Here is a 12341-nt window from a genome sequence, read left to right on the forward strand (position 1 = left end):
TTAAAAGGGATGTGTGTGTGTGTTTGCTGGCAGGAAGGCATCATTGAAGTTTGAAGTTGGTTTTCTGCTGAGGGAGTGGAGTCAAGCCTGGACTGTCCGAGTGAGAAAACAGGAACCCTGACTACTGGACCAAACAAAGCAGCAGCAAGAGAGAAAAGTAAATTTTTCCAGAGTGCTATGCTCCCAGCAGACTGCCTAGGACTTCCTCTCCCCGCCTTGCAGAGGCTGCTCATGGACCCGAGGTGGCCCCTGCCAACCTGAGCCAGTGCACTGGAGCATGATGGGGGCCCGTGGGGACTTGTCTTCTGCTGGGGGTTCCACAGCAATACATTTTGAGTATTTTCAATGTTATCGGGCATTTCACTAATTCCAATATTCACACCTGTGATGCACATGGCATCTAATATACTCAGTAAGCTATTGATGGTCAAAACAACTAGCTAATGCCGTGATGAAAATGGTCACTGCCATCAAAACACACAGCCATGGGGCCCGGATCTCCCTGGGCATTTCTCCAAGTTCAAATGAAGAGGAAATACCCAATCTGTCCTGGAGCATTCTAGTGGCAAAAAGTCAAAGTTCTTCTGGTGAACATTTTCAAGTTGAAAGAAAAAAAATACACCCGCAAAAAAAAAAAGCCACTTTTGTTCCCATACCGGGAGTTGAACCCGGGCCGCCTGGGTGAAAACCAGGAATCCTAACCGCTAGACCATATGGGAACCGCTGAGAGATGGCGCCACCATGTCTGTATACATGACATGCAGCAGCTTCGCCGCCAGCACCTCCCAACTACCACTGCGCAGCGCTGCGCTCCTGCTGTCCCTGTGGAAACCGGTGTGACTGCAGCCTGCCAGACTCGCTGCACGGACCCGTCTCCCGACTTAGCTCTGGTGGGACAAGGCACCTCTCCCCGGCAGGCAGAACCCCCTTTCCTGGCGGTCTCCCCCAGAGCTGGAGTTAGGGCAGAAGATCAGGGCAGCGAGTTAAGGACGCTTTGCTGAAGATTTGCTGTTTTCATCAATCCCATTTGCAGAGCCCACGGTCCCACCCGGACCCGACCTGCGAATCCAGCCCTGAGCCCGCAGTGGCGGCGCCTGCCCACCCCAGTGCCCGCCCACGACCAGCAGCGAAGGGCGTGCTCCCTGGGGTCGCACCTCCTCCTTGAAGAATTTGTGGCCCCAGCAAAATTGACTTATTTTTTTCCTTACTTTGGCTTCAGAATCTCACTAACCGGCACCTTGTGGATAGGATCTTGTTATGAAAGGAAACCTTTGGTGAGGGCTGACGGCAGATATCCATTTTTCCTGCAGTCAGGGGGGTTCCCTTTGAGTTCCTCCCTTAGTCTTTTCCCTGACAACTCAAGGTCAACAGGCCAATAAACGACCCCTCAACCAATGGCAAATCTGCCCTACAGGGATTATGTTAAAGTTCAAGAAGTAAAACAATGTAGTACTGGTGTGTTGACAGTAATGTCCACCGAACAGAATGAAAACCCCCAAATTACATTGGGTTTACACTGGAGTTAGCAAAACAAAAGGGCAGCATTAACCAACATACAGCACGTGGGCGGACGGTGGAAAAGCTGGCCATGACTCACTGGTCGTTTCAACCGAAACCACAGAGGTTCTTGAAAATGCTGGAGAATTCCCTGACTGCCTTATCAGTTACAAGCCCAAATTCAGAATCATGTGACAGCTGGATACATTCAACTGTACGTACAAATAATGATCAAAAAACACAAAAGTTGGGTAGTGGGTACCATAGCTTTCACTGTAGTTATTCATTAAGCTATTCAACTGTTCTGTGTGGTTTGATGTAATATGTTTTATTTTATAATAACAAGTCAAAAAAGTCATAACCAAAAAGATAAACTGGAAAACAAGACTTACATCTCATCCATATGAACATAGGACCAATTACCTCTAAACATAAACAGCTCCTAGAAATTATTGCAAAGATCAACAACCCAGTAGAAAAATGAAGTTCCCAAAACAGAAAACACAAGTGGCCCTTCCAAAAAATGAAGAGAGGCTCAGCCTCTTATGGTAAGATAAAGAGATAGGATTTTAAAAACCTAGGCCTCTTCCTAGAGTTCCCTTAAAAATCTAGGCCGGATCATTTTTACTTCCTGGCTTAGACCCTGCCAAGGGCTGCCCAGCTACTCAGGTGTTTGTATCCTTGTGGACTCAAGTCATATTGTCCTGATCTTTTGGCCCAGTACGGTTTTCTCCTCCAGCAAAGACAATTTGGGGGATGTAGTAAGCATGAAGCACTACTTCCTGTCCCCCACCACCTCCCTTCGCACAGTGTTCCGTCATCCAGCCACGAAACCACAGCTGAGTGATCCAAGAGGCAGTTCCAGTTGTTGACTAACGTGTACCTGCCCACGTGAGTGTGTCCTATGGGAACTCAGGCCTCAGAATGGTTTCAAAATAGTGGCTTTCAAAATTAGTTTGCCTCTTCAAACTTCACCCCTAAGGAAACATGCAGAGCAGGGACAGAGTGGGCATTAGCTGGCGTGGGGTAGGGGCAAGAGCTATTTGTGAAGGAAGAAGGCCTGAGATCAAATAGCGATGTCGGAGAACAGCTGAGCTCACTGCCCTGCCTCTGTGCATGCATGTCAGGCAGCCCCAGGCTCCAGCTGCTTGAGTTTCTCTTGGAGCCCCCGGAGCTGGCTTCGACCCCAGTCAATGCGGTTCTGGAGGCTGGCTATGTCTGCGGCCAGCTGCAGGCCTGGAGGAAAGGAGAGAAGGTTAGGATGGTATCTGTGGTATAACACAGGACCCAGGAGGATCTGGACATCCCCAGAAATTGGAAAGGCTCCAGGCCTCTCTGCCCCCCACACTTGTCCCAAAACATTCCAGGTACGGCCCTGCATTGGCTGCTCCAGAACCTCTGCAGTCTTATGCCTCCTTCAGGTCTTTGCTAAAATGTCACCTCCTCAGACTTCCTGGACCCATTATATCACCCACCAGGAACTAAAAATTCACAGACAGTAATACCATCTCATGCCCTCATTTCCTTCCTTCCCCCATTCCTACAGCCTCTCGCTCCCCTCACCTGCTCTCCCTCCACTTCTTTTCTCTGCCCCAACAGTAGTCCACACTCTGGATCCACCTCTAGGTGGCTTGTGCCGGTGTTTCTGCTGGAACAGCTGCTGCCCAGTCCTCCGGGCAGCTCTCAGTCTTCAGCCTCCTGTTCAGCAGCAGGGCTGACCACACATTGGATCACTTGCTCCAGGAAACACTTTCTCTTCTTGGCCTCCAGGACACCTGCTCCCAGGTGTTGCTCCTAAGTTTCCTTGACTGGCTTCTCCCCTCCTCTCCCTCACCTCCTGTCCATACTCCCCAGGCCCTCTGCTGATCTCATCCTATTTCAGCTTTAAACCAGTGTTTGGCCGGCCGGGCGCGGTGGCTCAAGCCTGTAATCCCAGCACTTTGGGAGGCCGAGACGGGCGGATCACGAGGTCAGGAGATCGAGACCATCCTGGCTAACATGGTGAAACCCCGTCTCTACTAAAAAATACAAAAAACTAGCCGGGCGACATGGCGGGCGCCTGTAGTCCCAGCTGCTTGGGAGGCTGAGGCAGGAGAATGGCGTAAACCCAGGAGGCGGAGCTTGCAGTGAGCTGAGACCCGGCCACTGCACTCCAGCCTGGGCGGCAGAGCGAGACTCCGTCTCAAAAAAAAAAAAAAAAAAAAAAAAAAAAAAAAAAAAAAAAAAAACAAAAAAAATAAACCAGTGTTTGTGTCAAAAACTTTGGAATTTAAACAGTGCTATGCAGTGCACTCCCAAATCTCTCTCCAGCCCAGGCCTTTCCCAAACTCCAGAGGTATGTGCCCAAGTGCCCACTCAGACTGTCCAGCAGGACGTCAGTAGACACCACACAGACCACACCAACTCCTGCCTTCTGGCATCGCCTCAGCTGCCCACAGCGGGTGAGGGTCACTCCATCCTCCAGGGGTTCTGGGTGGAGACCGCGGGCTCTCCTGGACTCCTTTCCTTCCCTTACTCCCATATCTTATCTGTCAGCAAATTCTGAGGCTTCTACTCTTAAAACCTGTGCAGGTTCCCACCACTTACCTCCTCCTCCTCCAGTGGCACCATCTGCTTCTTGCACTGGCTGCTCCCTGATGCCCGCTTCCTCCCTCTGCTCTGTGTCCCCGCCCAGCACCCAAGGATTCCTGTGACCCTGTGCCGCCAGTTGAACCATCCTCTGCTCAGAGCCTCTCTGTGCGTCCCACAGTCTTCATCTGACTCCACTCTAGGCCACCAGCCTCGGCACATACCTGATATATATGGCTTCAGGGCTTTTGTCCTGGCTGGTTCCTCCATCTAGAGCACCATTCCCCAAAATCACCCACAAAGCTTTTCCTTCACCTTCTCAGAGAGACCTCCCCTGGCCACCCTTCATAAAATAGCTCCCCTGGCCCACTCCTGTCCCACTCCATTTTGTGTTTTTTGTAACAATTTTCATATCCTGACTTATTACTTATTTGCACATTGCCTTTCTCTGCTCCTAAACATTACATGAAAAAGTGTTTTTCTCTTTTGTTCTCTGCTGAATCCCCAGCAGCTAGCATGAACCAGAATGCTGCCAACAACCAGTAAATGCTTTTGGAAAAAAACAATGGGTGTACAACAGAAGTTTGAATGGAGAAAAACCTGCAAAGCCTTTCACAGACTAACCCCAGCCATGGCAGCAGTGCTCAAGTGTTCCCTGTGGATAGAGGGTCTGAGGGCCACACAGACAAAAGACAGGGTCCACTCACCATCCCGGAAGCTGGCTTGAGCCTGACGTAGACTGTGAGGAACCAGGATTCCAAACCAGTTCAGGGGGTCCCGAGGGGCCTCAGAGGACTGTGGTTCTGGGGTCTTAGTGGGGCCCTTGCGCCTCCGCAGAGCTGAGGAAAGAAAGGTTGGAGTAGGCTGGGATCTTACTCCCTGGCCTTTATCATCTTGGTGACAATGTTGAGCTTGATCTGAGCTCATGATTCTAGAAAACACTGTTGGTTGGAAAATTCCAACTTTGGGGTTCCAGGAAACAGCTTACCACAAAACACAGCCTTTCCCCTTGTGATTCAGATGAGACTGCTTGTCCACTCTTTCCCGTGACTCCTGTAGGACCCGCCGATGACCCTGTTTGCCTGTGACACTGACCTTACCCATTGGACCTGAACATGCTGACAGACCAGACACAGACGTTCCAACTCCCCATTCTTTGTCTCAGGAATGATTAACTGGGATTAGAAGTTTGTCCCTCTGAAACTAGCTAGACACACAGATGAATATTTTCTGTTCAGCTGACTGAAACTTATGTGATTCTAAAACTATTCCCAGTGTAAAGCAACTGCCCAACTTCTCTACTCCTCCCTATAAAAGTCTAAGGCAAAACCACGCTACAAAAACATTCTGTTCTTCAGCTCTGGGATGCTCTCTCTTATCGCAAAAACCTAATTAAAACCATCTCCATCATTTGCATTTTGTCTTTGACATTGGGAAGGGGTTCTGCAGAAGGAAGAGGGGGCTCACCTGCTTTGCGAGGCCCCACCTCCTCTGGGGCGTGGACACCAGATCTCACCACCTTGAACTTCTGGAGTCCCTCCTGGGCTTCGCTGAAGGACAAGAAGGGAGGATGGAGCTTTGGCAGCCGGGGCCTGGAGCGCGCCCGCCCACCCAGCCCAGCATGGACGCTTCCTCACCTGGCCTGGAGGCAGACCTGGGGCTCCATGTGGGAAGCATACTGCAGGGGCCCCACCGACTTGGTGCCCATCGCGTAGCGAGCCTTGGCGAGCGAGAGCCAGCCCTGAAAGGAGAGGACAGCGGTGAGACTCAGTTTACGCCCGTGTGCCCTCCTGCCCGCCCCAGGCGCCTACCTCCTCCACCCGGGCGTTCAACACCGCTCGCTTCCCCTCCAGCTCCTCCAGGTCCCCAAGCAGCTGCAGGAGCAGCGAGTCCAGATCCGCTCGCAGGTCAAGCGCCGCCATGGACACACAATCAGATGCGGACCCGCCCCCTTCCCTGTCACCGCCCGCGGTTGGCAGAACAGCCAATGGACACACGAGATCTTCCATCGAGGAGCGTTCCCAGCTGGGGATCCCCACGCCGGCAGCACCTAGGCCACCGGGTCAGCTCCTTTAAGGGCAAGCGCCCTTAGAGAAGCAGCACGGAAGCAACCGATCAACTGGTTTCTCCAATCAGTTCCCAAGTGGATCAGCCAGCCGGACTGTCGGCTGGGGTCATAGGTGGTTCTGAGTCCTTCCGGAAGCTGCCCAACCTTAGAACTCGGGCCACTGCTGTGGCGATGGAAGAAGGCGAAGCTGTGCAGAAACCATTTTGGTTGAGGGAAGAGTGGTTTTTAAGTTAATTTGGAAAGGAGCCGGCAAGCAACCTCCAGATCAGTCGGTGTGCGATTTTTACAGCTGATGAACTGTTTCGAGCTGCTAATTATGATTGTTTTAGCGGTTCATCATCTTGAAACCGTGCATTCTGCACGGCGGTGGGGGGGAAGGGAGGGGATGGGGACGCCTCTGGCGGACATCTTTATTAGCTGCAGTCGGAAGCCACGTGTGACATTCTGTATCCAGTCTATTGGTTGTCCCAGGTGAACGCCCCGCTGGAACGGCCAATCGCCTTGCCATGCCCCCTCCCCCGACCGCCCTATTCGCCATCTTAACACAGGGCATTTCCGACAGCTGCAGGCACCAGTGAAGCGTCTAAGGGACCATCTTGGTTGAGGGCGGAAGTGAGGACTGTGTCGCGCCAGAGGAACCCACAGATTCTCCCGGACCCACGTGGAAGCGGCGCTCAAGATGGTAGGAGAATGGTTGAGCTCCTGTTTCGGAGCTCCGGGACGCGTGAAGTGCTGGGGATGTGGCCCTGGGGCCTTGGAGCCTCGGGGGCTCCGGGGCTCGGGAGTTAGTAGTGACTGGGCCCGCTGTTCCCACAGCTGCGCCGCGAGGCCCGCCTGCGCGGCAAGTACCTGTACCGCAAGGCCCGGGAGGAGGCGCAGCGCTCAGCCCAGGAGAGGAAGGAGGGCTGAGGCACGCGCTCGAAGGTACGGGGGTCGGCCCCGCGGATGTCTGCGCTGTAAACCCCCCGCACTTACTTGTGTTCGGATATCCAAGCGTCTTTCCAAATGCTTGCCGGCCGTTTTCCTTGCCCATGGGATTCTCCTGTTGGTTTTGAGAGTGTTCCTTCCGTGTGACAGTGTTACTTACTTGTCGTTGACGTTGCAGTACCCGGGTTTTGCAGCTTGCCCGCTGTGTACAGTGTGTCAAGTTCGTCCCAAGTTTTAAAGACTTTACCTTGTCCTATAGAAATTCTCTCTAGAGCGGTGGCTCACGCCTGTAATCCCAGCACTTTGGGAGGCCGAGGCGGGCGGATCATGAGGTCAGGAGTTCGAGACCAGCCTGACCAACATGGTGAAATCCCATCTGTACTAAAAATACAAAAGTTAGCTGGTCCTGGTGGCACGCGCCTGTAATCCCAGCTACTCAGGAGGCAGAGGCAAGAATCCCTTGAACCTGGGAGCAGAGGTTGCAGTGAGGCAAGAGCATGCCACTGCACTCCAGCCTGGGCAAAAGAGCAAGACTCTGTCTCAAAAAAAGAAAACAAAGTTTCTCTAAAGACTATCTGGATAGCGCTGATGCTGCAGACTGCACTGCCCATCCTCCCTGCAAGAGTTCCTCTGAGCTCCCGGGAGAATAGTGGTGCCCGAGTGCGCGCCTGGAGCGCTGTGCTCTGCGGTGGGCAGCCTGTGGCCCAGGGCCCGCTGAAGCCATGCCCTTGAGGCACTGTGGGCATCATGACCAGCGGTTTTGCTGTCTTGAGAGCTTAAAGGTCTCTGGTCCACCTTCATACATACAGAACAGTCTATATTTCTTTTCAAAAGTAATTTTTAAAGTCCAGCGCCATGGCTCACTCCTGTAATCCCAGCACTTTGGGAGGCTGACGGATCACTTGAAGTCAGGAGTTCGAGACCAGCTTGGCCAACATGGTGAAAGGCCGTCTCTACTGAAAATACAAAAATTAGCCGGATGTAGTGGCGGGTGCCTGTAATCCCAGCTACTCTGCAGGCTGAGGCAGGAGAATCGCTTGAACCTGGGAGGCGGAGGTTGCAGTGAGCTGAGATGATGCCACTGCACTCCAGCCTGGGCGACGGGTTACACTCTTTCTCAAAAAAAAAAAAAAATCAATTTTTAGATTTCGACCTGATTATAAAAGCAATACAATATGTTTAGATATTTTAGAAAGTCCTCAAGTCGTGAGACTAAAGAAAATGAAGTCCTAGTAACCACTGTTTACGGGCTGGCCTGTAGAAAGTTTTGTCACCTCTATCCCTGCTGTATCCAAGCCCAGAAAGGACTGAGGTATTTTTATTTCAAGCGTGTACAGGCTTGTAAGCTGTGGTATATTGGGTGAGCCGAGGGCTCCATGCTTGTGACCCACTCAGCCCCTCTCTCTTCTCTCTGCAGAAAACCGCCTGATTGCCACTGAGTTACGCCGAGAGGCTCTGGCCTTACAGGGGTCCCTGGAGTTTGATGATGCAGGAGGTGAAGGTAACTATACAAGGTAGCCCTCCCCAACACTGAGCTGGCTGGTCTCCCATCACTCCTCAGACACACTGGGCACTGTCCCATCAGAGGAAACTGCTCCTGGAACTGTCTCCTATGCCCTTGTCACTGCACAGATGGCATCGCACAGCTCTCCCTGAGTGTGCCCTGTCCCACTTACATGGCACACATGGGCCACTGACTCCGCGCCTTGCTTGTTAATTCCCTCCCCCACCAGAGTGCCTGCCGGGGCAAGATGGTGTCCCTCACACATCATTGGTGCCCATACGTTTAATTCACTGCATTATTCAAGAAACAAGAAAGGAATTCCAAACATTATAGATATTTGTTTTGAGGGAAAGGAGTTTGTCACTGTTGGCCTTAGCAGAGTGTGGACTTTGTTGTGTAATACAGTAGCTGCTAGCCCCATGTGATTAATATAGCTTAAGTGAACTACAATTAAACAAAAGATTCTGTTCCTCCGCCACATTTGTGCTCGGCAGCCAGAGTAGTTGGAGGCCGCGCTCTTGCCCGTTGTGCATGTGGAGTATTCCTGTTCTTGAAGGCTTCAGCAGACAGCGCCATCCTGGCGGTCTTGGCTGCCCCCAAGTTAGCATTTCATTCCCAAGACTGTCATGTTCTTGCCCCTGGTGCCCCTGACAGGCGTGACCAGCCACGTGGATGATGAATACCGATGGGCAGGAGTCGAGGATCCCAAGGTTATGATCACTACCTCCCGAGACCCCAGTTCCCGCCTCAAGATGTTTGCAAAGGTACTGGTGAGCAGGGAGTGACGGGGAGACGCCCAGGACACACAGCCCCAGTCCTGACTGCACACGGCTATCCACGCCCAGGAGCTGAAGCTGGTGTTCCCAGGCGCCCAGCGAATGAACCGAGGTTGACATGAAGTGGGGGCACTGGTGCGAGCCTGCAAAGCCAACGGCGTCACCGATCTGCTGGTTGTTCATGAGCATCGGGGCACACCTGGTGAGGCCAGAGTGAGAGTCGGGGTGGGAGCCGTCTGAGGGCAGGCGGGGTCTCTAACAGCCACCTTTCCCCGCCAGTGGGGCTCATCGTCAGCCACCTGCCCTTTGGCCCTACTGCCTACTTCACGCTGTGCAACGTGGTCATGCGGCATGACATCCCAGACCTGGGCACCATGTCGGAGGCCAAGCCCCACCTCATCACACATGGCTTCTCTTCCCGCCTGGGCAAGTGGGTGAGTCTGAGGGCCTTCAGGCTGGGGCTGCGGGCCAGGCCAGGCATTTGCCACTCTCTTTCCCTGTGCCCCAGGTCTCTGACATCCTCCGATACCTATTTCCCGTGCCCAAAGATGACAGCCACCGGGTCATCACCTTCGCAAACCAGGACGACTACATATCATTCCGGTGGGTCCATAGGCCATGCCCCGGGAGAGCGTCCCCACCCTGTGTACCTCGTGCTGCTTGCCTTTGACCCACAGCTGTTCCCTCCCAGGCACCAGGTGTACAAGAAGACAGACCACCGCAATGTGGAGCTCACTGAGGTCGGGCCCCGCTTTGAGCTGAAGTGTGAGTTTGAGGCTGAATCCCATGTCTGGGGTCGGGAGGCGAGGCTGGCTGTGCCAGGGCTGATGGCCATCCCTGCCTGCAGTGTGCATGATCCGCCTGGGCACGCTGGAGCAGGAGGCCACAGCAGACGTGGAGTGGCGCTGGCACCCTTACACCAATACCGCACGCAAGAGGGCCTTCCTGAGTGCCGAGTGACCCCACTCACCACTCAGTCAGGACGAGGACTTGGAACTCAGGATGGGGTTGTCACAGATAGGCCTGCCGAGCTGGGATGTGGAACTGTGGTGGGTGGAGAGGTCTGAGTAAACCATCTGCGTCATGGCCCCGCCTGCCTCTGAGTGGTCAGGCCAGGTCTGCAGGGCAAAGTCCATTGGGGTCCCTTTGGGTGGAGACCTGACGGCTGTGGGACGTGCTTGGGCCTGGAGTCAGTGTGGGGGTTAACATGGTCAAATATTTGATGCTGACATCCCCTCAAGAGTCAGGGTCCTGTGAGCTCTTCAGCAGGTAGATGTGGATAGCAGGGCCAGTCCGTGTCATGGGCAGCCCACCAACTTAACTCACTGAGTGGGAGCCACCAGCGCAGAGGCGACAGGCCAAACCCGGTGCTCAGCGGCTGATTCCTTGTGTGAGTGGCATCATGTGGTGTTTGTCCTGTGTCTGGCTTATTTCTATTAACATAATGTCCTCCGGCTTCCTCCATGTTATTGCAAATAATAGGATTTTTTTGTAAAAAATATATATGCCATATTTTCTTACCGATCCATCCACCGACAGACACTTAGACATTTTCATAGTTTGGCAGTTGTGGAAATGCTGCAGTAGTCATGAGAGTATAGCTATCTTTTCAAGATAATGATTTCATCTCCTTTTTATACGTATACCCAGAAGTGGGATTGCTGCATCAAATGCTGGTTATTTTTAATTTTTTGAGGAACCTCCAAACTGCTTTCCATAAAGGCTGTACTAATTTCCATTCCCACCAGCAGTTCACTAGGGTTCCCTTTTCTCCGCATCCTTGCCAACATTTTTTATCTTGTGTTTTTTAATAACAGCCATCCTAACAGGTATGAGGTGATCTCGCATTGCGGTTTTGATTTGCATTTCCCTAACAGTTGGTGATACTGAGCATTTTTGCATACACTAGGTCGTTTGTTCTTTGTTGTTGACTTGAGTCCCTTATATAATTTGGATACTGCTGTGGTCTGAAAGTTTGTGTCCCCCAGAAATTCATATAGTGAAATCTCATCCCTATGGTCAATAGTTTAGGGAAGCGATTAGGTCATGAGGACTCTGCCCTCGTGCATAGAATTAGTGCTCTTATAAAAGATGGCCGCGGGAGCTCTTTTGCCCCTCCTGCCATGTGAGGACACAGCTAGAAGCTACCGTCTGTGAACCAGGAAGACCCCCTCACCAGACATCGAATCTGCTGGAGCTACCATCTTGGACTTCCCAGCCTCCAGAGCTGCGAGAAATAAATGTCTGTTGTTTAAGCTACCCAGTCTGTGGTATTTTGTTATAACAGCCCAAATTGAGACAGATAGTAACCCTTTATCAGATACATGGTTTGCAAATAGTTTTCCCCATTCTGTAGATGCAGCCATCGAGAAGCTCCTCAGGATAGACATTAAATACAAAGAAGCATGGTGTGAAACGCCATGTGTAATATGCTGTCAGTGTGCAAAAGGCAGGGAGGGCCCTGCACTTACGTGTATGTGCCACAACATCCCCAGAAGGCTGGACGCCTTGCTGGAGCACTGGGCACCCCAGGAAGAGGGAGGTTCTTTACCGTAATGTTAGTGGGTGAACATTTTACCCACTTCTTGACCACGGAGACCTGCCCTCTGAGTTCTCTGCCCATTTTTCTTTGGGGTGCAGGTGGACACTTGGAAGACATCCTCATGATAGAAAAACATACAGAAGGCCTGGTGCAGTGGCTCACACCTGTAATCCCAGCACTTTGGGAGGTCAAGGCAGGAGGCTCGCTTGAAGCCAGGAGTTTGAGACCAGCCTGGGCAATATAGGGAGAGATCATCTCTACAAAACATTTTTAAAAACACAAGTGCACGTGGTGAAAAGTAAACCATCATCCTCCTTCCACCCCAAACAATCCATCCCTACTCTCCAGAGGTCATCGGTGTTGACTTTTTAAAGAAGCTGGACTGGTATTTTTTATTCATGGTATCCATAAATTTGTTGACTGTTTGTTAGTTATATTTTAACCTGAAAGGGATCATGT

At 52.1% G+C, this 12341-nt stretch overlaps 1 protein-coding gene, 1 non-coding gene and 1 pseudogene across 4 annotated transcripts; 1 reads left to right on the top strand and 2 right to left on the bottom strand.

Moving 5' to 3' along the window:
* Positions 1 to 647: 647 nt before the first annotated feature.
* Positions 648 to 719, bottom strand: TRNAE-UUC. Its single transcript has one exon. It is a non-coding gene; the product is annotated as a tRNA-Glu (tRNA).
* A 1085-nt stretch (positions 720 to 1804) lies between these two features.
* On the bottom strand, positions 1805 to 6210 carry LOC117084901 (coiled-coil domain-containing protein 115). 2 transcript variants are annotated; one of them, XR_004437736.1, is made up of 6 exons: positions 5877 to 6113; positions 5703 to 5806; positions 5533 to 5615; positions 4773 to 4904; positions 3061 to 3272; positions 1805 to 2733 (listed from the first exon to the last, which is right to left on the bottom strand). XR_004437736.1 is itself a non-coding variant. In XM_033213321.1 (5 exons), the coding sequence occupies exons 1-5, from the start codon at positions 6072 to 6074 to the stop codon at positions 2621 to 2623; spliced, it is 630 nt and encodes a 209-aa protein (XP_033069212.1). In that variant the 5' UTR covers positions 6075 to 6210; the 3' UTR covers positions 1805 to 2620. The 2 variants fall into 2 exon arrangements, 1 of the variants encoding a protein (XP_033069212.1); XM_033213321.1 differs by lacking the exon at positions 3061 to 3272 and having other exon boundaries at positions 5877 to 6210.
* LOC117084890 lies at positions 6204 to 11599 on the top strand (annotated as a pseudogene). Its single transcript, XR_004437735.1, has 9 exons — positions 6204 to 6815; positions 6950 to 7057; positions 8478 to 8561; positions 9219 to 9328; positions 9410 to 9542; positions 9620 to 9774; positions 9849 to 9943; positions 10032 to 10105; positions 10188 to 11599. The product of XR_004437735.1 is annotated as a U3 small nucleolar ribonucleoprotein protein IMP4-like (transcript).
* The last annotated feature ends 742 nt before the right edge of the window (positions 11600 to 12341 follow it).

This window comes from Trachypithecus francoisi, unplaced genomic scaffold (assembly GCF_009764315.1).
Source record: "Trachypithecus francoisi isolate TF-2019V2 unplaced genomic scaffold, Tfra_2.0 Contig00511, whole genome shotgun sequence".
Lineage (NCBI taxonomy): Eukaryota > Metazoa > Chordata > Mammalia > Primates > Cercopithecidae > Trachypithecus > Trachypithecus francoisi.

Excerpts from the sequence above, each read along its gene's own strand:
- LOC117084901 (XM_033213321.1), bottom strand. The coding sequence starts at position 6,074 with ATGGAAGATCTCGTGTGTCCATTGGCTGTTCTGCCAACCGCGGGCGGT. Across the intron at positions 5,616-5,702 it reads CAGGTCTGCCTCCAGGCCAG|CGAAGCCCAGGAGGGACTCC; the intron begins GTGAGGAAGCGT and ends CTTGTCCTTCAG. Across the intron at positions 4,905-5,532 it reads GGTGGGGCCTCGCAAAGCAG|CTCTGCGGAGGCGCAAGGGC; the intron begins GTGAGCCCCCTC and ends TTCTTTCCTCAG.